Below are 24,368 nucleotides of genomic sequence, written 5' to 3'. Positions count from 1 at the left end.
CGTAATTTTGTTGTTTAAGTATTTTTTACGTAATCAGTGTATGTGTCGTGGTCATATCGTAGATTTGATCATTTCATGATATGGGTGGCCATTTCACGAAATGGTCGCATATCGTGAAATGGCCAATTTAGTTTGGCCACATCATGATGTGGTTTGGGCAGATCAATGATAAGAAATCGTTTCACGATATGGCCAATTAACGCACGGTTTTTTCATGAAATGATCAAAATTATTTGATCATATCGTAAAATAGTTACATTAATCGTTGGTAGAGGCGCTGCATGCTCTGCGTTTAGGTATTATGTGATAAGATGGCGGCCGCTGGCGAAAATTAAATTATTCGCAGCTAAAAACTTCATAATTCGTTTAATAACAATATTATGAAGAAAGTCATAGCAAAGAATTTACGACGAAGAGGTACGAGTACTATGGAAAATGTGGATATCTTGTATTTAAGAAAAAATGCGACTTAAATAAAATAATAATTTAAGAAACTACTAAGTACTATATTATTATACCTAATTGTTTGTTTAAAAGTCTAACCTAACCTAACCTAACTGTTTTCTATTGCAAAAACGATTCGCTTCTGGCATTCGCCGGCCGCTGCCGCGGCAATTAAACAAGTTTTTAGAATATAGTTATTCTGAATTTTTTTAATATTTTATGGACTCTTTATATATTATACGATCTGGCCAAATGTGGATGACCAAATCGTGAAACGTTGACGATTTAACGATCTGATCAAACTATGTTGGCCATTTCACGATATGCGACCATTTCGTGAAATGGCCACTCATATCATGAAATGATCAAATCTACGATATGACCACGACATATTATGTAAAACTACACGTCCTTTCGTGCTTAATATACCGATAGTGGGACACCCTGTATATTTACTCATTACTATAATTATTATAATACTAATAATTCATTTCTATTGAAATACTTTTAATGTCTTCAACTTTCGTATCCTATGTATGTATATAATAATTATATCCAGTCGGACTTATAAATCAAGATTGATAAATGTTAATATTGAAGACTTTTATTTAGACTTTTGATTATGACTAGCTCGGTTTCAATACATACATTCTTACAACTACAATTTCCCCCATTGTCAGTAAATTTTCGGGAATTTTTTACAAATAACAACAATTTTTGAAAGTATACTGAATTGTATAGTCTTGATTTAAGTATTGATTAAAAAATAACAGTAAATTATTAAATCAATTAAACGTAAAAATCTTAAAGGCTAAAAGATGTACAAACGTAAAATAATTAATAATAAACTTAACGATGAAATAAAGAAGGGGCCGTCCATTAATCACGTGATGTTTTTTTTGGCATTTTTGACCCCCCTCCCCCCTCCCCCCTATATCACGTGTATTTTTTCGTACATGCAAACAATCTATTTTTTTATTTATAAAAAAATACTGGTATAAGTATCATCTAATTTTATTATAGAAAATTAAAGGCTACTATAATAAACGTTCAGAGGTAGACAGAAAGATTGCAGTTTGTTTTTGAATGACATAAAAATAATGAAAGAAATGCGAAAAAGTTGTACGCGTTTGACTAAAAATAAATACATGTAACGCCGCTTTTCGGTTGAGTATCGCGCGCTTGTCGAAAAAATAAATACACGTGATATATGTATTACTTTATCCCCCCTCCCCCTTGTGATACTTCGTGATTTTTTGATGGACCCCCTCCCCCCCTTTTGAGCCTCACGTGATTAATGGACAGCCCCGAAGTATATTGTGAAGGTAGGTACTTATAATGTTTGTTTAGTAAAGGAACTGCAGTATGTGTATATTTTAGTTACAATATGTGTTTATATTTCTGTATTATTATATCAATTCCATAAGACACAATATACTTAATAATTTATCTTTTATACCTAAGTTTCGCAGTGCGCACATCTCATTAATTATTTTTATTAGCAATATAGTGAAATTTAATGCAAGAATGTTTGGTTGTTTGTACACTATTATATTTTATAGTTTTTTTTGTCTTCAAATGCGAGTTTACATATGGAATTGTATTTTCCATAATATAAATCAACAAATCGGGTATGAAATTGGCTCTAATATTAAAGTTGTATTAAAATAGTGTCCATTTATGTATAATATTTTGCATGTTATTATTAATTACTCGAGACCAGGTTACAGTAAAGTAAAAATTTAAAATATAAAACCTTTTTTGTTTATTAACAAAATAATAAAAAACTAAGAGAAATAGCGACGCAGATGTATGTGAACTCAAATATTGCAAACTGCGCCTTATTTGAACGAACATGCATGAACGAACCTGCCTTTAAGCAAAATATAACGACCTACTATTTTTTCGCTTTAAAATTAAGAATTGCTTACCATACAACTCGTAGGATTATAGTTTAGATGACGTACGAAATGTACAAAATTTGTTAGATATATCAAATGTATTAGAAATTTGATATTACTGCCTCCAACAAACAACAGAAGACTATAAATGTAAATAGGTATAATGTACCTAATTACTTAGTAATATAATTCATACGTGTAAATGATTGTACAAAATGTATGTTTTGTGAATTGTGTAATAATTAAATTTTTCAAGCCTACTCGTTGTTTATTTATTTAAAATACGCTTTTAGCTGAAATACCTATTAAATTTTTCAAAAGTTCCATGTTTGTGATCTCGAAGCAACTCATTGTAATATTTGATTAGTGTTTAAAAACTTCTTGGTTTATTAATGTATGTATAGAACCTTATGCCTCCTCCACACTACTCGCGAAGTTCCTCGGCGAAGTACTCGGCCGAAGTTGACTGAAGTCCGCGGTGCTACACTACACACTCGTTCAACTTCGCGAGGAACGCATACGTTCATATTCAGAACGAACTTCAGGTAACTTCGTGCCCTTTGACTCGGGCGCAAAAACCGACAACAAACGGAAGTCGGCCGAGGCGAGGTAAAGTTGGACGAAGTAAGCCGAAGTGCCTCTCTACATTATTCTATTCGTCTAACCTCGTTCAACTTCGCGTGTAGTGTGGAGGAGGCATTATTAGAACACGCTTTTTGCCGTCACAGTCAAATTATTTTCAAACTTTACAATAAAAACATTTGCAATTCAAAGCAAAAGATATTTAAGTCTTTGCTGTCTCTAGTATACCTCGTATATTATTATTAGTCTGTGCCTCTACCATCGGAATAACTAATGATAATGAACTTGGCCAAACTTACAAACTGCCTTCGCTTCTGATCTCAAGATGGCGCTGCAAGGCTTATCTGCGCTACGAGTTTATAATAATTCTTATAAATTTGTCTCACCTTAAAAAGTATTCTATAGAAAGCTAAATATTTACCGTGCAACATATTACATAGGCTACTTTTTTATCCCGGGTAAACCCAGGCAAAGGCGGGACAATCGGCTAGTGTCATAATATAACATTTGTGGGATAGTTCTACAAAAGAGATTTTTGTCAGATCAGATTTGTAACTTAGCACTAGCTTGGCACTAGTGGCAAATTTTAGGGGGGGCGGATTTTTTACGTAATCGACCGAAGCGATCTCTTTTTGTAGCTGTAGGTATTTGTTTAGGTTAGGAATTCTTGCTTCAGCGAAATAAAATTGTCTAGAAAAAATTAATAAAATGAAGATAAGTATTTTACAACATAGTCGTGAAAACCGCACACATAATAGTCTAGCCGTTTCTGAGACCAATAGCAGTCACAGAAAAATAGACGAAAACTCTTTATTTTAGTTATTGTGTTAGCTAACTGCAAAAGGGCCTATAAAAATGAAAAATCAATTTTTCGTTGAAGAATTAATATCGAAAGGTATTTCTTATCTCTATTAAAATATGCAAATTATAATATCTCATAGGTATTATCTATATTAAAATAAGTAGGTACCTACCTAGATAGTGTACCTACCTAGATAGTGTTTTGTTTTAGTTTTGTATCGTTTTGATACAATTTTTATACGATATTATTTTTTTTTCAGTTTCTTTAAGGAAAACAACTACATACTTAAATTGCATAGGTATACCTCTTAAATATTGCAGCGTGTCCCATAAAACTATAATACCGTGCAATTTTTTTTCCGCTTAAAATAAATTTAACTAAAATGACGAGGGTCGTTCAACGGCGTCAAAATATCTCTTACGACCGGACTTGTGTAAAACAAACTGTGTTCGGGACATCGTTTTTGCTTATGTAGGGCAATTTCGGCTGTCACGGAGTAAAAGAGCGGCGTTTGAAAACCACCGCTGCGCCACGGGGAGTCCTCGATCAGCAGAATTCTAGTAATTTCTGTATTTTTACATCGTGCGTAATTTCTAGTTTGTACTATTATCAATAATCAATTAATTTGGGATATAATAGGGCGATCATTTTTTTCAAGATGCTTTGTTTAAAAAAATGTTAGTTTAAGGTTTAAAATAGGATCGACTATAGTATACCTATAGTATATATACCTACCTACCTAATATATAGGTATTTTATTGCTATTATAAAGGAACTTAGCAACTGAATAGGTACATTACAAAATAGTTATTTTTAAACACCATAAGTAATAGGTAGGTATATAATTATAAAATAATTAACTACAAGTAATTAAACCTAGGTAGGTACTCATGGTTAATTTCATAGAAGCTTATAAAATACGATCTCCTTCTCGTTTGGATAAAGACTTTGTTATCCTATTCAAGTCTTTTTACCCCACTTGTCATTTTATCCGACATACACGGAACACCTTTAGTTTTTTGTTTAAATTTAGTTGTAGGTATCGAACCCGCTCAGGCTAAACGAATAAAACATGGAAATTCGCGCGTTGATGCTCATAAAATACTTGATAAAGTGTCAAATCTCAAATATCATAAAAAGTAGCATAGCAGTTTTTATAACGCAATACAATGAAGATACAAAAACGTCAACTTTGACAAAGGTAGTCCGTGCGAACCTGCGCCAGGTTCATTGTAACAACAGGTACAGTCCCCGGCACGTAAGTTGGCAAGGTTTTGACGTAGTGGGGGCAAGTTCGCGCATCCTACACTTAGTGGAATAAAAAACTGATCACTTTTATTGGTTGTTATTATGGTTATTGCCATCATTTATTTTTAATCTTGTAGTTAAACAAAGCGGAGGAATTCGTGACATTTATTGTGTATAAATAATAATATAGGTGTTATAAATAAAATATAATATGCATTTTTTTATTCAGAAAAAAAAAATATTATTATTAAAAATTATAAGTTCTCGTCGTCACTATCGGTTAATAATACTGATACACCTGGAATCAAACTAGAACTACCACCTGAGCTGGTGGAAGGAGTAGAAACAAAGGGTACTACTTTCGTGCACGCAAGTGTTTATCGGGAGCGAACGGAACGAAGACGCGGTGCGGGAGGCAAGGGTCGACAGACGCACCAATAGCGAGTCGTGATCGGCGCTACGTTATACCCCGCGTCCCGCTTGACCACCAAAGAGACCTAAAGAACGACTTCTGCGCATCTAACGACTCTTGCCAAGTTACGTGCCGGGGACTGTACTTCAAGTGATCTTGTTACACTTTCATTGACGATGAATTCACTCCTTTACGGATAAATGCGAAATAGCAAAGTTCCGATCAGATAACACCAGCGTCCGCATTTATACAAAGAGCATTAAATACTCGTGTAATCCTACCCTGGTTGTCTGAACTAGGAATCAATACAAGTTCTCTTAGATACTTCACTAGACCGGTAGCAAGTAAGAAGATCGTGCAGTATAGCCAGCAATTACAATTTAATCAAATAATTACGCAGGACATAGCGAATCTAAGAACATGTACCTATAGCTTGCTATTTTGTCATTATTGAAATTGCGGTCCGCTTCGCATTTAATTTTGCTATGGCTTCCACTTACGTACCTACGTCTTGTAAATAGCAGTTGTAAATAAGCATCGCCAATTTCATGCCGGATAGAGATTGTTATTAGGTTAATAAGTATGGCTTGTGGTATGGCCTTCCGATACACTCATAAATATTGTCAGTCACTTTATTGCAATTATGAAATATTAACCAGTGGAATACTATAATATCTAGGTAAGTTAGGTACTACTTACATAACTTAAAATAATGAATTATGTATCTCGAACTTGTACGTCCTAAAAATATATTATTAACATACGGTCCTACCTGCCATATTTACTCTCTACGTAGGTAATGTGTTTTTCTGTTTCCTTTGCTAATAAGGTGGTAAATGGTTAAACTATGAATGTTATGGCGATTCAAAAGTGTTCGAATTTCGATTTTTAAGCTATTGCATAGCTTCTATCGCGGGCCTTGAGCGCGGCGACCGAATCGAGAAATTCCGTAACGAAAAAACCTCACGCTCCCCATTCCGACGGTGGTGTGACGACGGAGGTGTGGCTTGACGGCATAGCATGCAATAGCTTTACCGCGGCAGTCCCCGAGTGCCACACGTCGTTTTTTTTAAATTAAAATTCGAGTTGAATGAATAATTATTGTTAATTGATGAGGAGTTTGAGTATAATGTTGAAGAAAGAAATTTTGTGTCATGGAAATCTTTTTAATTAACTTAAACTATAGGGAATGTTTAACGTATATTCACACATATTATATCTAATTGCATTCCAGTATTTTTTATTCCGCTGCATCTCGCGTGGGTGCTGTTCCGACCGCCACAATAGACGAAACTCGACACCATCTCGTCGGTAGGTACTTTGTAGGTATGAAGGATTCATTCAGGGCGCTCTGCAAAAGACAGGAAGTGAAGGACAACGTGCGATAGAACCAATTACCCGCCCTCGATATATGAAACCAGTAATTAGTGTAAAATATACTACCTAGCAGAGCGGAAGCGTGATGCTGGTACGCCGGACAATCTGCGTAACTACGAATGTTATGGTGTGGAAAGCGATTCATTTTTTTTACAATTTTATGAACGTGAACATAGATAATACCATAATAATATCTACTATACGTAAAACGCGAATGTAAGTCAGTTTTTTTTTAAATTATTACTTTTATATTTAGTTTTCTTTTATGTTATAGGTGTGGTTTCTTGTTTTGGAGTCTAAGTAATATCTGAGTATTGATTATATATTACTTACTTAGTTTTATTAAATGGGTCATCAAAACTTTATATATTTATTATTTACCATTATACATATAGCACAAAGTGGACAGAAGTGTGGTAACATTACGCTCACCGATGATACTTATTCTCACTACAACTAAATTGATGAAGGGAGGTAGGATCTACTTATCCAAATTATGTATTATGGTTGCATGTGTATCTGCAGGTAACTTGACGTGTGTAGGACAGTACTGTACTTATCTAGAAATTTTAGTTAGACATCAGAGTAGGTAATAGATTAGTGACTCAAATTTTACCCGTATTAAATATTATTTTTCGCACCATCGTATCGATTTTAATAGATAACAAGTGCCTCTAGTTCATTAACAGTAGATAGTAATATGTCATTTTATCATCCATTGAAATGAGCCGACCTTTCGGCTGTCTTGTCCTGCTGGGACATAAGCTTTTTTGCATGGCATGTCGTTAACAAAAACACAGTAGCCCTTAGATTTATGGCGTGAGGAGACGATCATAGCGCATTAGTAGTTAGTATTGTCCACTGCATGTGTTCGTTTTGTTCAAAAAGTCCGGCTTTGAGCAGCACAGTAGCTTGCCGATCTTTTGTGCTATTCGCTTACCATTTGAAGCGCTTGTACAGCACTTTATTATTAAAGTAACTGATGTACACAATTGCTGTAACAGCGCTTTAGTATCCTCTGTGAATTCTTTGGCAAGGTATTGTTCTATTTAGCCATAAACATGTCGACAGGTTCTTGCACTTGTAACTGGTAATGATTACGGGTGCTATAGGGTGCCTTACGGTAGCTGCGTATTTCTTAGAATGTCTTTTAACGATAGTTGTAAAATTTTATTGAACTAAGTAGGTAAGTATGAACAATTATGTGTGAAGTAGCTTTTTTGGTCATTGATTTGGATAAAAATACCTAGTTATGTAATAAGAATTCCGAATGGTAATAATTAGATGTAGAATATATTGTTAACATTTAGATAGGTGCAAATATCAGTTCACGAAATTGTTTCGCTGAATTGAAGATAATTTTTAGAATCAGAAATCAAGACATGCCTGTGACTGTAGACAGCGGCGCTTAGAAAAATAAAAATATTAAAGGTCGGATGAAAGAAAGGAAATGTTCTCTAAGAGAGCGGTGTTCGTTGAAACAAAAGCAAGAGAACGATTTAACAAACTGCCATATTTTAACAACGTGTAATTAAAGGTTTGGCTCCGCTCGAATATGCATAAATCATATGCGTCTGCCGCGAACTGCCGACCGAAATAGAGAAAAAATTAAAAACTTTAAGCCTGGGAGTTGGAGAAATATAATAACTATTCCCAACGTACCTATGCTGTGTAGATAAGATTTGAATCGATTTAAATCGACGCTTTAATACTTGATTCGTACCTACTTGTGGAAGTTATTTTCTAATTAAGAATGTTGTTGGATATGCTCACGAAAGTTAGATTACTGTTTTTGGTTATTAGAAATTTAATTATTTTCAGTATTCGTTACTACCTATAATTAAGACGGTCGAGACAATGTTATAATCATTGTGCAAGAAGGTACCTATATTATGTACGATTACATTTACTTACACACCTAAAAAATCCCTTATCGATGGGTATTTAATATTTTATATGGAGAAGTTATTTGGGCTCTACATAATGTAAATGGAAATCTGTGTAAGTAATTCTTTGAGTTTATTAGAAATGCAAAAATGATGTGTTTTTCATTTTGATTAATTACCAAGTGTAAAATAGAGTAGGTAATTCTTGTGTCAGATCAAGTGTAGTAATTTCACTACAAAGAACTCAGAACAAAATTATAAAAACTCTTTTTAACTATCACTACCTTACTTCTACAAAAACACTATACTCAACAACTAAATTATTTACACTCTCACAAATTTACGCATATTCCACATGTACCTATCCTTATCAAGAAAATAACAACAAATACAACAAAATCAAATTTAAAAATACATAAAAAATCAACAAAATATAACTTGAGAAATCAAAATGATTTGCAACCTATCTTGACTAGAACTAACTATGGGAAAAAAACTATACCTACTCTTTGAAGGAGCACAAATGTTCAATAGACTGCCAAAAAAATTAAAAAATTGTAAGAATTTTAATGTGTTCAAAAAATTACTTAAAAATCATAATATACACTGTAATTTAGAATAGAAAAGTAGAATACAACTTCAGCTTGTTTTGTATAAAGTATAAATATATATTATGTAAAATATGTAATGTATGAGTATTACCTTAAACTAGAGATACCTAAGTTTAATTTATATATAAGATACCTACTATGTAGTATAATATAAGTAGGTACCTAATTTTATTATCTACTTTTCATTAGGTATGCTTCCTGATTTTTCACTTAAGAAATGCTGTTATGACACAAAATAGTAACGTTTACGTTGACTAAATATTCTGCTCTGTCGGCCGTAGCCCACTTTTTTATATATTGTGACTCAATACAAAAAGTAAGGAAATTTCAAATTGCAAATGTGTACTAACATTTTATGTTTTTTATCTAAGTATTATTTTACGAAGTTTTTATCTACATCTATTTTGACTCTATGACTCTAGATTGTTATTTGACGTCATAACTCAAGCTTTATAATATATAATTTATACTTTAATTTATAAATATAGAATATAATCGTTAATAAATATTATCAATCATATCGATCAGGTTCACAAATCAGTTATTCAAGTTTAGATATGAGTCACAAAGAAAAAGCTGCGGCTTTTCCTTACAAGAGCTTTATAAGCTCATAATTCACGGGCGGAGCGGGGTGTGGCGGAGGCTGTGCTCGCGCGGGCCGGGGAGGGTGCGCGCGCGCGGGCCCACGGGTCCTAGAGGGGCGCGGGGCGAGGTGACAACCGCTCGTTACGTCTATCCCAAGGCAGTTATTAAAAACGTCTCGGCGCGAACGGTGCGCCGCCCTGTAATTATCCAGTTGGTTCTCGCGCTGTTGTCACCACCGTCACCGGATATGCAATATATGGAACCGCCTGCGCAACAGGTACGTCCGCGTACGCACTCTATGTTTACTCGTTTCTGTTTGTCATGTGAAGAATAATTAGAATTTTAGCTCACGTTTTCCTACTTTACAGGGAAAATCAAGTGCCTTATTAGAACCAGTACTTATTGATAATTTTATTTCAGATGGTAATGATGAGTGGTTACGGCTGCGGGTATGGGCGCAGTGACGCCATATCCCCTGCATCCGACCTTTCGTCGTGCAGCAGTGCCTCTTCAGGGGCATGGTGTGGCTCTACTTGGCGGGAGCTTCCACCTTACTCCCAGTACCCCGCTTACTGGCCAACTACCACTGTGACTGAGGATACAAGAGAACTACAACGTCGTTGTGCTAAATGCCGCTGCCCCAACTGCCTAACTGAAGCCGCCGGTTTTGGACCGAACTACGGGAAGGATGGTGCGAAGCGCGAACATGTGTGTCACGTTCCCGGTTGTGGAAAAGTGTACGGCAAAACATCTCACCTCAAAGCCCATCTCCGTTGGCACACCGGTGAACGACCATTTGTGTGCAACTGGCTATTTTGTGGAAAGCGATTCACACGCTCGGATGAATTGCAACGCCACTTACGCACACACACGGGAGAAAAGAGGTTCGCGTGTCAGCTATGCACTAAGCGTTTCATGCGTTCCGATCATCTCGCGAAGCATGTGAAAACTCACGCAAATGGCTCCAGAAAAGCAAAAAAGCCCAAAGAGGATGAAAAAATGGAAACGAAACCCGCTGAAGAAAAATGTGAACAGCCAGTACAAGTAAGAAGTGAAACCAATGTTCCAGCGTCAGCTAACGTTGGAAGTTCAAATTACGGAACAGTGCCAATTGCAAGTGCGCCTAAACAAATGTTGAATTACGCATCATCAGCGCCCCATGTTCCTAATACGAATAACTTCCATAGCGGCGCAATGTTCAGCAACGGTGTTGTGTATGGCAGTGGCTGGTGTACGGATGTGCGTCAAGACACTTTATACCCTCGAGCACCAGCGAGAGATCCTCGCTTTTACCAGCATTACGCACCATTAACTTATCAATGTGCTTCAAAGGACAACTACATGTTCCAAGGACATTATAGCCTACAACCACCAGTTGCCATCGGCCAATAATACCAGTGATTTTTCTTACGCGAAGTGTTAAAGACAATATGCTTTAGTTAAATATGTTTACTTTTAGTTATTGTTAAGTTACCAATTACCTACAATGTGAATGTGATGTGCCTTGATAAATGATGTTATTTTTGTATTCTAAATAAACTTTTTGAAATGAATCTGGGTTTAATTCTATGTCCTTCTATTTTTTAATAGAACTTTATATTACACGTGTAATACACAACATAATAAGTATGTACAACCAAACATAATTTTATGCATTACATTAATATAAATACAAATAGTTATATACATATTTCAATTCAAATCACTGACTCTATGTAATTATTATAGTAGTAAACAACTCCTTTATCGAAAATTAATATATTCTTGTAAGATAAAAATCTAACAAGGCAGTATAGAATCTAAAAAGATTTTGGGATATTGCATATTTACAAAAATGGGCATGAATTTTAATGTAAACAAAAGGAAATAATATTTAAATTGGAATTTCATTAACGAGTAATATGCGTGCTACGAAAGCTACGAAATACACGTAGCTGAGTTACGCACGTTTGATTAGAATATTGTGCTCTATGACAGTAATAAACTTTTATATAATATGTATATAATATATTGTTTTACTTATTATGCTGATATTAGAAAATAAGTAAACAACTGTTTAAGGTTCATTTAAAATACAGCTATTTTAAACTTAATCATATCTCTTTATTTCTGCAACAAAATAAAATGTAAATCAAATGCAATATATTATTAATTATATTTAAGAAATATATATTGCCTTTTTCAAATAGAGGCAGTTATTTTGAATATATAATACAAATTAATTTGGAAACTGTTTAAACATTATTAAAAGTTTAGAATTTATAGAGATTGACATGTAGAAAATAAAAGAGAAATTAACTTATGTAGAGTTTCGAAATATTACATATAATTAGAAAGGATATTTATTATATAATTTAAGAAGAAATTGGTTCTTTTTATCGGATTGCATATATCTACTTATTTTCAAATTGTACTATAAAAACCATAAAAACAATATTTGAATATACACACTCAAGTGTGACATTAAATATAAAATAGTAGTGGTTTTTTAGATTTTGATTTGGTTGATTATTTTGGATTATTATCACAAGGTTCTGTAAACGCAGGATAAGCAGAGCTGTGCACAGTTGCGGCTTCTCAACACGAGATGTCGCTAGGCGTCACCGCGGTTGCGACGACGGTGCACCGAGGCGTAATTGCACGCGGCTATTATCTGGGCGGCGCTCACCGCGCATGGCGGCCGGTGTGAGCGGGATGCACTCGATAATACGTAAAACAAAACGAGGGAGTAATAATGGTAAAAAACGAACACGCAAATTATAGTGAGAAATGAGGCAGCCGGTAGCGGTGGGGGCTTCGTGCAGTGGGGGCCGTTTGCGGCAGTCGCGGTCGCTCGGCGCACGCAGACCGCCCGCGCCGCCTGCGCCGCCTCGCGAGTGCTGTGAGTGAGTGACATGCGCCTCCGGAGCCAGCCATGAGCGGCAAGGGCTCCTCCTCACCGGACCTGCTCATGAATGTGAGTCCAGCGCCCTACAACGCTCCCAGCTTTACCTCAATTTTAGCTTAAGCCGATCCTACTATGCACCTACATAGCACGTGAACGACAACGACGATGTTATGACGAGACGCAAAAATAATAAACAAGTTGAACTATAAGCAAGTTGTGATAAAATTGTTCCGTTTCACTGTATAAACAAACGTCACAGCTTAGTTCATCCATAAAACAAATCACAACCCAAATAGGCGAGTTCATAAAATGGGCTGTTAGTCGGGAAGACGCCCCTGGGTATTGTCGATTTAGCACGCACCATAAGCGACTTCGATAGAGGCTGGTCCCTTGAGCTCTAACCTCTATTACTATTCATGACATCCTCTGTCCCTCCGGCGGGATCGGACCCGACGGAACACCAACATCGAATATTTTATTTCTTGCATAACCTATCTTTTCATATAGGTACCTATTTTACTAATATGTACAGCGAAAAATTCTAACCCATAAACTCCTCTTTTCTATTAAAATTATTAATTAATATGCCATTACATTTTAAAACGCCAATTATAACTTATTTATCACCGAACACAAAAGATGCGGGTTTTAATCGATCCCGACCTCCATTTGTTTACAATTTGTGACAGTAAGGATCATTGTTATTATGTAAGAATTGGCCATTAGTTTAGTTCCGAACATTACCGGCAGCTCGTAAAGTGGAAAAGGTAATTCAATTAGCTGAAGTCAAATAAATAAAGGTCCGGATCGGCACTTTCGTTCCGTAACAAATCCTTAATGACACATAGAGCCTTCGACCATTTTCTACTCAATTTCCTTTTCATATTAGTTTAATCTAGAGGCAGGACTACTGGCGCCAAAAATTATGCCGCGACGGCCGTGTCGGGCGAGGCTAATCAGTTTAGTGTTATATTGTTGGGCGAACGGCTCCTTTGTGTTGTGAAAAAGAAAGAAATTTATGCGTTTTCGGCTTCGTGTGTGAGTTTTTTGTGAGAATGTAATTAATAATTCGGCGGCAAAACTAACAGTGTTTTCGTTGTTGCGTCCGCCGTTTGATTGATGTGTGACGGACCGTCGGACGGCGCGGTTAGTTCATGCTGGAACATCGCTGTAATCTTCATTCACTTTATCACTTACATTATAATCATTTAGAGATATTGTTGTCTTTTGGTTACTTTCATGTGATTATAATAATCAATTTATTATTTCTATTTCAAGATTTTTTATACCTAAGTAGTTTTCTAGTTTAATTAAGTTTTTGAATAATTATAATTAATTGATATATTTGATTAATTTTAGTAATTATGTTAAGCATATAAATATATTAGCTAATTCGACGGCGATGTAAATAAAAATAATTGATTATTAAAAAAAAGATGATGATGATGATACTTAAAGTCACTGGGTATGCTACTAAATTTAATTAAATAAATATGATGTTTGAGAAATCGTGGATTTAACTATAAAAAAGCATAGGTACCTAGGTAGATATTTACTAAAAAAATACTTACAATTAAGTAGGTACTTACAATCACTTAAAAATTAATTTATAAAAAAAAAATTATCAATAAAAGCACATAATATTTAAAACCTAGGCTGTTAATTACGTTAGAGCCTAAAATTAAAAAAAAAAAAACCACTACAAATTATTCTACAAAATGCATTCGAAATTATCTATAATAACTTCAAAGAAACTGTTGTTCAGTGTTTAGTACGAAGTACGAACAAACGTGTTTCACCGGAACCCATAGATACGTAGGCACTGCGTGGGCGCACTTACATTTTACAAGTCACGATGTAATGTGCTTGGCTTCAGGTGTAATGGAGGATTTGTATTTGTTTTGTAATCGCATCGGCTACCAGCATGACTCGCTTAAACAATAGATGTGCATTGGGCACCGATATCAGTGTTGCACTATGAAAAAATATTTGGATACGACTGTGTAATTTAGAAATGGTAAAAACTTAAGTAGGTGGATATATTTTTAATCAGTTTGTAAATATCTTAAGCCAATCCAAGTGTAATTATATTGATTTAAACAACTTTTAAATTATAAACTAGTGCCTTTTTGTTTTCACAAATTTATTATTGGGTGTACCTACCTGAAAAAATCGTAATCTAACTCAAATAAAGATGGGTTAGAATCAATGAGCTTTTTTAATGTAGGTACAATTAAAGTCTTCTGTTGTTGTTCCTTAGGGTCAGTCATTCTAAATGAAACCTATAAGCTAGATTATTTTAGATAACGCATTAGATATTGAACTGCATTTTACGATGATAGCCTATTAAGGTGTGGTCCATAACTTAGAGCTAAAGTCAATGAATGATAAATTATGTGTATTGGCGACATATAAATATCCTGTAGGTGTAGGTAGCAATTTAGATAGCAGGATGCGAGCAATTCAAAGTCCAGTTCAATGGTATGCATAGAATACCGTTGCCGCGAACACTTGCCAACGTTTTAATTGGCCACGCGATGTTATACTCGAACTCGTCCGACTTTTTCTGATCTCAAATTGCTCTAAAGTGCTTAATGAGAGATGCGTGCGATCGCCGTTTCCCCGTACGTGAGGCAGCTCTTATTTTACATAAATAGTTTAGCTCGACGAACTAATACCGATTCTCGGTACTGTAATTGCGCTTGTGACAGGCTTCCGTCGCGTTCCCAGAGGCCGACAGTGGTTAGGCACGCCAAACGTCTGCGTCGCCCAAATGCTAGTTATTTTCCTTTAATAGTCCACGTTCACTACCTACTGCGTGCGCATGCGGCTTCACACCATTGACATTTACAAATAGCCATCCAGTCGAAGACAACTATTTATTTATGACAAGCGCTACTGGATGTCATACAGCTGGGCTGGTTAAGTAATTAGGTGCAATAATCCTATGGATTACATAGAGCGTCCCTACGGTGGAATTATATGACGCCACGAAGCCTTATTAGTGATACGATGAGGTAAAAAAACAACAAGTTAATAGAAAGGTGGAGACTCTAGCAACTCTACCAATAGGTACCTACTAAATATGAAACAATAAATAGAGATGTCGACACAAAACGAAAACCAGCATAAGCACTTTTGTTGTAGCACTATTAAAGCTCTTCTTAATTCTTATAAAATAAACTATATTATACAAAACAAATCATTAGGTATTTTAATTCATTTAAGTATCTTAGAAATACGAAAGCTCTTTTAAGCTTTTAGTCACATGTTCCCACCATTAAAACCGTGTAATGATAGAAGATATTGAGACAATATACGGATATTTGTATCCGTAACATGAACTTTAAAACTCGGAGTCATCCCATCCCTGGTGATGTCAACTCAGAACGGGTCCGCTGACGTCACGCGGCCCAGGTACTCATAATTATATGGTTTGCGCAACAGGTTGAACGCATGATCGCAACAGATGTAGGTATCTCTGTGAATGAGTATAACTTTTTCCTTCATAATATTCAATTCGAATGTTCTAACGAAAGTTCCAGATGTGTTAAAACATTATTAATATCTTTTAGTTTTGAAGTATGTACCTTCAGAAGTTGAAAATTTAAAAAGTTTATAAATATAGTTTCCATACAAAATTTTCCATTTTAAAAGCCTCCCGCACTTTGGCCAACAGGAACATTACATTTGCATTATCTAAAACATAGGATGGTGTCTTTAATATCGAGGATTATATGTTCTAATTATGAAAACAACCAATTAAGAAAAGTGCATAACCAACCCGCCAAAATGGTCAATGTCTATATTGTGAATATAAAGAATAATTTCTTTAAAAACTACGAGCACGATTATGGTATGATAAAACAGCAATAAATTACAGTAAACTAGCATAACTGTAAATTTTTAACCATTCATCATTAACAAATACCTTCAATATTGTAGGTAATGATGGATGTAAATTTTTATGTCACTATTATGAATTATCCCGGCTTAATTAAGTAAATTGCGAACCTATTAAATATTATATTCGACCTTGCAAGTCGTATCTGTATCGAGGTATCTGCGCATAATACATTAACAGCATAATTGGTAAATTACGTAAGGCATTCCTTTCATAATTACCTACAGGCAGCATAATACTTTTAGTGTTTAGTATGAGCCATTACATTTTTCAAATCGTGTAAACTGCGATGTTTTAAAGACATTAATTGTTTTAAACGTGTATTATTTATGTAATTAAATTTTATTATAATTATTATTTTAATTTGCAAGCACTTTATTATTAGAATGCGTAAGCGTTTAAAATTATGATTACCTATATGTAACTTATTGAAATTGGTATCTGTGAATCGAATGCGAAAGCAGTTTTTGGATGTAGGTACTTCGTACGATTTTAAATGGAAAATTTTATCTTCTGATTCGCTTAACAAAATTTAAAACCGCATATTATGCACACAGCACAGGTTACATTAGGGACGGACTTCCATATTTATTGAAGATTACTTTCAAAGAAATTATCGTAAAAATCCTTTTCATGTAGACATAACTTGCCAATGAAACATTAAATGCTTATCACGTACGTCGACTATGCACACAATATGCAATGAGTTTTATTTATAATAATTATGGTGATTTTTATTTATTGTGAAGAGTGGCGAAAAGTTGATTTTCCATATTATTTATACTGTTGTTTATTATGCGACCGTGAACTTTTAATCATATCTTGTTATAAACATTCCTTCGTGATCGACAAGTGTCAAGCTGACATTTCCGTAGATCGTGTGGATGCGAAAACATAATTTTATGAAGTCACGTACTAAGAAAATTGTTTCAACGATGCAAAATTATCTCGAGATATTCTTTACATTAAAAATTTGGACATAATCATTGGAAGGTAAAAAATAAACAGTCCCGGTTTTTGTTGATGTTGGGTCAACTTATGCGTCAATAAATACGTTATATTTTTCTGATACAACCGTATCGTATTTCATACTCCACGGCTTTTCTGAACTCTGATATGTTCATCTAGATGAATTTTATACTTATTTATATAGAAGGTAATCGTCACTTCATTAATTTATTAATGGATAATACCAACAGACAGAATAAAGAATAAATTCGCAATCAAACTAAGTATTCTTCTGTATTCGCTCCACTTTAACATCACCATAAAACATCTCCCTACTGACTACATACCCTTTAGAGAGCATCATATCCGGAACAAGTCGTTTTGTCGTCAGGCATGCTTTATTTTCTCAGATAAATAGCACAATTTCCATAAAATGGCCGTTTGCTTTTACATCCGTCAACGCTAAAAAACGCGCGCACGTGGCGTAAAAGATACAGGCGCTCTCTCGTAGAATTTTCCAGAAAATATCGTTGTAGTTTTTGAATTATTATCTTAAGGTTTATGTGTAAGTGTGGTGAAAATTAACTGTTTATTAAATTTTAACTATAACAATGCTTATTATAATTTAAGATATATTTTTTTTTAATTAAATTTCAATATAATTTGTATACCTAAAGAGCTTCATTGTTTCTTTATGATAAAATATTGATCTGTAATCAAAATACCTATTTAATAGTAGATAATTCGCAAAAATATGCCATATACAAATTTTCTTATGGTGAGCTCTACAACATGGAACTCTACCCTTAATATTTCCACATCATTGCACATAACTTATGTTTCCGCACTTACAAATGGTAAATCGTGTTTTTTAAATGTGTTAAAAATACAAACATCGTTCGATGTTTTAAGAGAATTTAATAGAATTACAAGAGCTTTTTGATGATACATCTTGATATACCTCCATAAAAGAAACTTATTATTATAATTTATAGTATTTCCGAGTGACCTATTTCTCTCTATTTTTTAATTTCCTAGTAAATTTGCTATTCTTTAGTGTCAAAAACTTCTTCGTCTTCATCTTTTGTAGGCAGGTAAATTAGTCAAACATCATTCATCGATATCAATAGAACCTCAGTGAAAATTTTCCATATAACAAGGACCATTTCTAAAATAAAGTCCCTCTAGTTCGGATATTTTTTGTGAATTCTCATACAATATCTCCCGGGGAAGTGTGCCCCGAGCGCGACGATTATAATTTCGAGCTCCGATCAACATGAAAATGAACGTCCATAAATTTATTAGACATAGTGTCGGCCGATTTGCCCGAGGGTCGCATTATACAAAATATGTCAAGAATTAACTATTATCATATTGAGAATTTTACTTGAACCTTTATTGCACGTAAAATGTTGTAATAGACTAATGTGAAATAATTTTAATATTGAGACAACATAATATTCTATTCATTTATGGAACGTAAATGGACATACCACGACTGCGACCGATTTTCGAGCGATTCTGATACAAAACATGATATTTCACCCACACAATCACGATCAAAGTTATAAAATGTAAATTTATTGCGCGATATTTTACATAAATTCAAATTGACCGCTATATATCGCTGGCTTATGTTACATCAAGTAATTATGGTGCGCACAATTATTATAATTTTCTTATAATCGCTTTCATGAAGACGTGCGAAAAAACAATTTTATGGTGTAACTCGTGATGATTTATTGTTCGTGGATATGATTAATGCCGAAATGTTTTTGGTGAATTTATACCTAATCTTAGACTCTAATCTTTCTAATGTTTGTATGACATGTTAACTGACGGTTGTATGAACGAAGTCAATTCAATTTTTAGCTTTCGTATGTCTACTTTATATTCCGTGGTCATGCTTCTGTAGGATCCCGTTAAGATATAAGTAATGTAATTGAATAGTTCAATTATCTATGAACAATAGGCACCTACTAATGCTCAGAACATTTGAAGAGTTGTTAAATCATTTAGGAGAAGAGTTTGAGCATCGAGTGATTACAATTAAATAAGTATAATTATTTCTGGAATATTCCAAGTCGTGAAAAGATCATTAAGTACGAAAAGTTAATTATAAGTTAAACATCTGCGTCCACGCCGTCACGGCATCCTTACTTCTTCTATCCACGCATCTAATCATCGGCGATTCGTCTGACGAAAAAGAGAAATTAATTATACACTTCGGCTCTTAAGACTCGAATCTTATTTGTGTTCTTTTAATTATTACCTGTATTTCATGATTTATTGCTAACATGGTTCAAACGTTTATGACTATCTATATAAATGCTTTGCATATAGGATACCTACAAGTTTAGGTGTACCTATTCACTATCATTTGACTCGACCGTTTGTCAAAACAGATCATTAACAATTCCTTTGATAACTGGACAATAGTAAAACCGTAAATTGCCTTTCAATTAAAGATTTTTATAATTACACTTTGCAATTAAAGTTAGGTTAGACTTCTAAACTTTGCGCTCTACGCGTGAATACGAACACCTTTCTAAAGATAGTTGCTTATAATTAATTCTACCGATGGTGTAATTATGTACTTTGGCCTATTTGTACGGTAAAATTATCGTCTATGATTATAGAGGACGGTATATTTAAAATTCACCTTGCGGCAAGTAATTCGAAATCGTTCGTCCACTTGGAAAAGTGGAAAATTTAATTGTTACGAACTCCTAAATTAGTAATCAAATAGCACCTCTAATAAGCTTCCATAGTATATTACAGGGCTGAAATATTCTGTAATTAGAGGCGGTAATTACGAGAGCTTAATTTGTCATCACATATGCTGATTAAATTCATATAGCACACTTGACACTGTTATTGTGATGTTAGTATGTATTTTATTTTGTACGACCACTACGAAGATTTATTTCACAGCTTTGTGCAATGGAAAATTTGGTCAAAAATAAGTAGAGTGCTTCATCTTTTAATTTTAATATGAATTTCATACTTTTAGTTTGACCAGATTAGTAAGTTTTAGATCATTATCTACAGAAAGTTATGTACCTACATATATCGTTTTCTATGGAATTATAACTTGGGACAACGTTGTTCTCGAAGTAAATGTAAATTAAACAACCAGTTTTCTAAGAAGTAAATCATTTACCTACACTATAGTAATGTGTTCTTAATAAAATACAAATATGTAATTTTAAATTCATTTCGCACAAATAAAACGGTTCACCGCGTGTAGTACGAACTACAAACAATACATTTATCGTCTACCCTCAGGAATACAGGAGCAGGCCATATGTCGCTATGGTTACAGTAAATGACCGCGGTTATCATACCGCAGCCGTTCACGTTTTTCATACAAAACTGACCTTACACCCTCGCGATAGAGCCGTTAACTCATCTTTTTAACAAACAAAAGTGCAATATTTTAAGGGGAGCTTGTGGTCTTGGTAATGATGAGCGAGTAATATTTGTCTTCCGGCATTATGTAATGAACCGTAATTGGTTTATTAAGGCTCCTCTTAAGGTTTTCTGGTGTGAAATAAATTACACGCTCTAGCGTCTAGTCACTTCCCGTTCCGAATTTAATTTATACTGATGCACTATTTTAGAATGACATTGCGTTTTGGAAATTTCTCATTCCTTCATTGTAAGAGAGCAATAAATATAGTAATGCGGTTGCTTTTGCTTAGATTACTTACTCAATAGTTCCTCTTCGTTCCGTTAGTGATTAACATCCTCTTAGTTACAAAAACACACAATAAAGGATCAAGCTACAGCTTACAAATAGACGTGTTTATTTATTTATTTATTAGAAATACCAACGTTTGTTTACATTGTTTCATTAATTATTAATTACAGACTTATTGTATTCTTCTAAATGTAACAAACAATTATAGGTATTCACAACATGCAAATATAAATTACACAAACTGACAATTTTTAATTGTAAACTCAACAGCGAGAAGAGAAAAAACAACATTACATTATAAAGAGAACAAAGGAAAATGTATATAATAAAAACAATAAATATGTAGTTGCGTCTCAATACTAACACATAACTGTAATAAATTACTATTTTGGTGTTAGAACATAAGGCCAAGAACATAATATAATTTTTAATAACTATGACTACATGCTATACATTAAGCTTACATACAAACAATTTACGAACAGTTCGGAGAGAGGTATTATTAATATCAATGATATCACCATATTTATTTACCACTAGCTGTGCCCGCGACTTCGTCCGCGTGGAATAGCGACTGCATAGTAGTTACTACTTAACATACAATTATTTAGTAAACACGTACTACCATAAACAATTCATAGAATTGTAGAATTTATTACTAATCTAAGCTAAAAAACTTACGTACTTTCCGGAAATCCGGGGCATTTTCCGGGGATATCCGGAAAATGCCTGTAAAATATCTGGAAAATCCCCCGGAAAATGTGTGAAAATGTCCGGGAAATACCCGGAAAATGTGTGAAAATTTTCGGGAAAAGCGTGGAAAATGCCTGAAAAATCTCCGGAAAATGCCAGGGAAATGTCAGGAAAATGTCTGGGAAATGCCTGGAAAATATCTGGAAAATATCCGGAAAATGCGTGAAATGGTCCGGAAAAGGCGTGGAAAATGCCTGGAAAATCCCCGGAAAATGCGTGAGGAATTGCCCGGAAAATGCCCGGAAAATATCCGGAAAATGCGTGAAAATGTCCGGAAAAAGCGTGGAAATTTGCGAAGTAATTAAAGCAGACAACCAAAAAAAGAAAAAGAAAGCTAAAATCTTTCATATTAAATGTATATGGGATAGGTATTCATATTTCATATTATGTACTTAATGTATGGGAGGGTTTAAAGATATTTTTTTTTATATTTCTGGATTTATTTAAAAAAATGATTACGGCCATTATTAGGTTAAGTACTTTCGATATCAGTTTAAAGTTTTTTTGTTATCTGTAATACTTAAAAAAAAAAAATCGCCTGTGCACACTGAACGATTACACCTTGTACATGAATGCCTGTGTGCAATGCAAATGTTCGCCGTGATTATTTAAATGATCATAATTTTTTTTATTAATGAACCAATTGACATGAATTAAACACTAAATGACAAAAAAAATTAACTACAGTTTTGGGTTCGGGATCAATTTAATAATTACACCTGCTAATATTTTTTTACATATTTTCATTGTATAAAATCGTAATATAATTTCCTTTATGTATTGTTCTATTAACACATAGATAATATTATCTTCCCAAGGTACTAAATTTTAATAAAAAAGTTGTTTTTGTTATTTATATCTAAAAAAGAGTATTTATATTAGACAGAAATAAACATAAAAATTTTATAAGTTTAATGGAAGCTGAATGTAATGCAAATGGGCAAATATGAAAGTAAAATTAGGTATTTTTAAAATAAATAAATGAAACAACTACCAATTACAGAAAAACTTCTTTTTCGGTTGAAAATTGCTGGATCATGAGTATAATTCTTTATCTCTTACCTTGGGCAGTCTGGAAGAGATCGCTAGTAAGCGATAAGACCGCCTTATGTACATACCGTGTTAATCCATTTGGTATGATTGTAAATATTTTACTTGGTGTGGTACGTATATTACCACACCAATTGATAAATAATATGTACTCTGATCCCAGTACGATCTGTACCGCGATAGCCATAACGATAATAAAACAATCAGATGACAGTAAAGCACGATTAAAAATCATACTTGTACAGTAGTTGTGAGTGCAATATTTACGTTTCAAAATAACATTTTTTTTTGGTACTAAAACGTAGGTAGATTCTCACGCACGCTCGCTGATACGTGGTTGGCTGCCCCTTTTCTCATTCCCGAAAAAATATCCTCTAAAATTACCCAAGATTCTTCCAATGATTGTACCATACGTTGGAAATTAACTTTAGTCAACAATTGACCACGCGCCAGGATACTTATTTCTACTACATCCTCATGCAAATCGTTAATTTTTATGAACATTGAATCTGTAAATAAAAAAAAATGAAAAGATTACTTTACCTAATTTTATTAAAAAGCTACTAACAAATAAAATTCTATCAAGAACTAAAGTGACCTTCTTTGGGCGTTTAATATAGTCTTGTAAAAGTTATACATTAAAATAAAATTTCATCATTTTCTTATTTTGTCGTAACTTCAATAATTCTAATTAAAAACATGAGTCTAACTATATAATTAATTAATAAAGAAATAATTAATTATAAAAGCTACAACTTATCTTTTGTGGGAACGCAAGAAGGATTTTTTAAAATGTCACAATTAACTGTTAATAGCTAAGTTAATAGTGTCTTGTTTGACATCAAATAATAAACATCTACCCTCACTTGTAAAATTTTATTTAGTTTATTCACATAAAATATAAGCACCTGAAGTGGACTCTGGGAAGACATGGGTTAAAAAGTTAAATAAATAAGTACAATTAAAAACCCCACCAATATCATATTATTTAATTTTTAATTATAAATTTGCAAGAAGACATGTAAATTGATTTGATTTTAATGAAGTCTCATAGATGGCGCTGTTTCAAATTTGTCTTTATACTGCTAAGATTCATTAAACTGTTTCTCTGCCAAAATTACGTAAATGACGTAGTTTTTATAGTGTAAAGCTAGATAATAGCGTGGCTTACCCAAAAACAACATTTAAACATGAGTCTTTAGATTGTACGCTGTGTAATACACGGAATACGTTAGAAAAATAAAGGTTCACAGCTCCTCCCCCGGAGGTGATAGC

General features: G+C 33.9%; 2 protein-coding genes across 3 annotated transcripts in view; both read left to right on the top strand.

Moving 5' to 3' along the window:
• Positions 1-10,084: 10,084 nt before the first annotated feature.
• On the top strand, positions 10,085-11,319 carry LOC123690882 (transcription factor Sp5-like). Its single transcript, XM_045634998.1, has 2 exons — positions 10,085-10,125; positions 10,269-11,319. Exons 1-2 carry the CDS (start codon positions 10,096-10,098, stop codon positions 11,238-11,240), a joined length of 1,002 nt encoding a protein of 333 aa, XP_045490954.1. The 5' UTR covers positions 10,085-10,095; the 3' UTR covers positions 11,241-11,319.
• Positions 11,320-12,679: 1,360 nt separating this feature from the next.
• Positions 12,680-24,368, top strand: part of LOC123690881 (transcription factor Sp9-like) — a 64,835-nt gene continuing 53,146 nt past the window's right edge. The window contains exon 1 of one of the 2 annotated variants that reach the window (XM_045634993.1): positions 12,680-12,804. In XM_045634993.1, coding sequence (XP_045490949.1) covers positions 12,763-12,804 — 42 coding nt within the window. In that variant the 5' untranslated portion in view covers positions 12,680-12,762. The remainder of the gene's footprint in view (positions 12,805-24,368) is intronic. The other variant, XM_045634997.1, reaches the window with a different exon arrangement.

This window comes from Colias croceus, chromosome 4 (genome assembly GCF_905220415.1).
Source record: "Colias croceus chromosome 4, ilColCroc2.1".
NCBI classification, from domain to species: Eukaryota; Metazoa; Arthropoda; class Insecta; order Lepidoptera; family Pieridae; genus Colias; species Colias croceus.
Note: the sequence above shows the minus strand (reverse complement) of the source record. Positions and strands in the feature narration are given on the sequence as shown.

Excerpts from the sequence above, each read along its gene's own strand:
- LOC123690882 (XM_045634998.1), top strand. The coding sequence starts at position 10,096 with ATGCAATATATGGAACCGCCTGCGCAACAG. Across the intron at positions 10,126-10,268 it reads TGGAACCGCCTGCGCAACAG|ATGGTAATGATGAGTGGTTA; the intron begins GTACGTCCGCGT and ends ATTTTATTTCAG.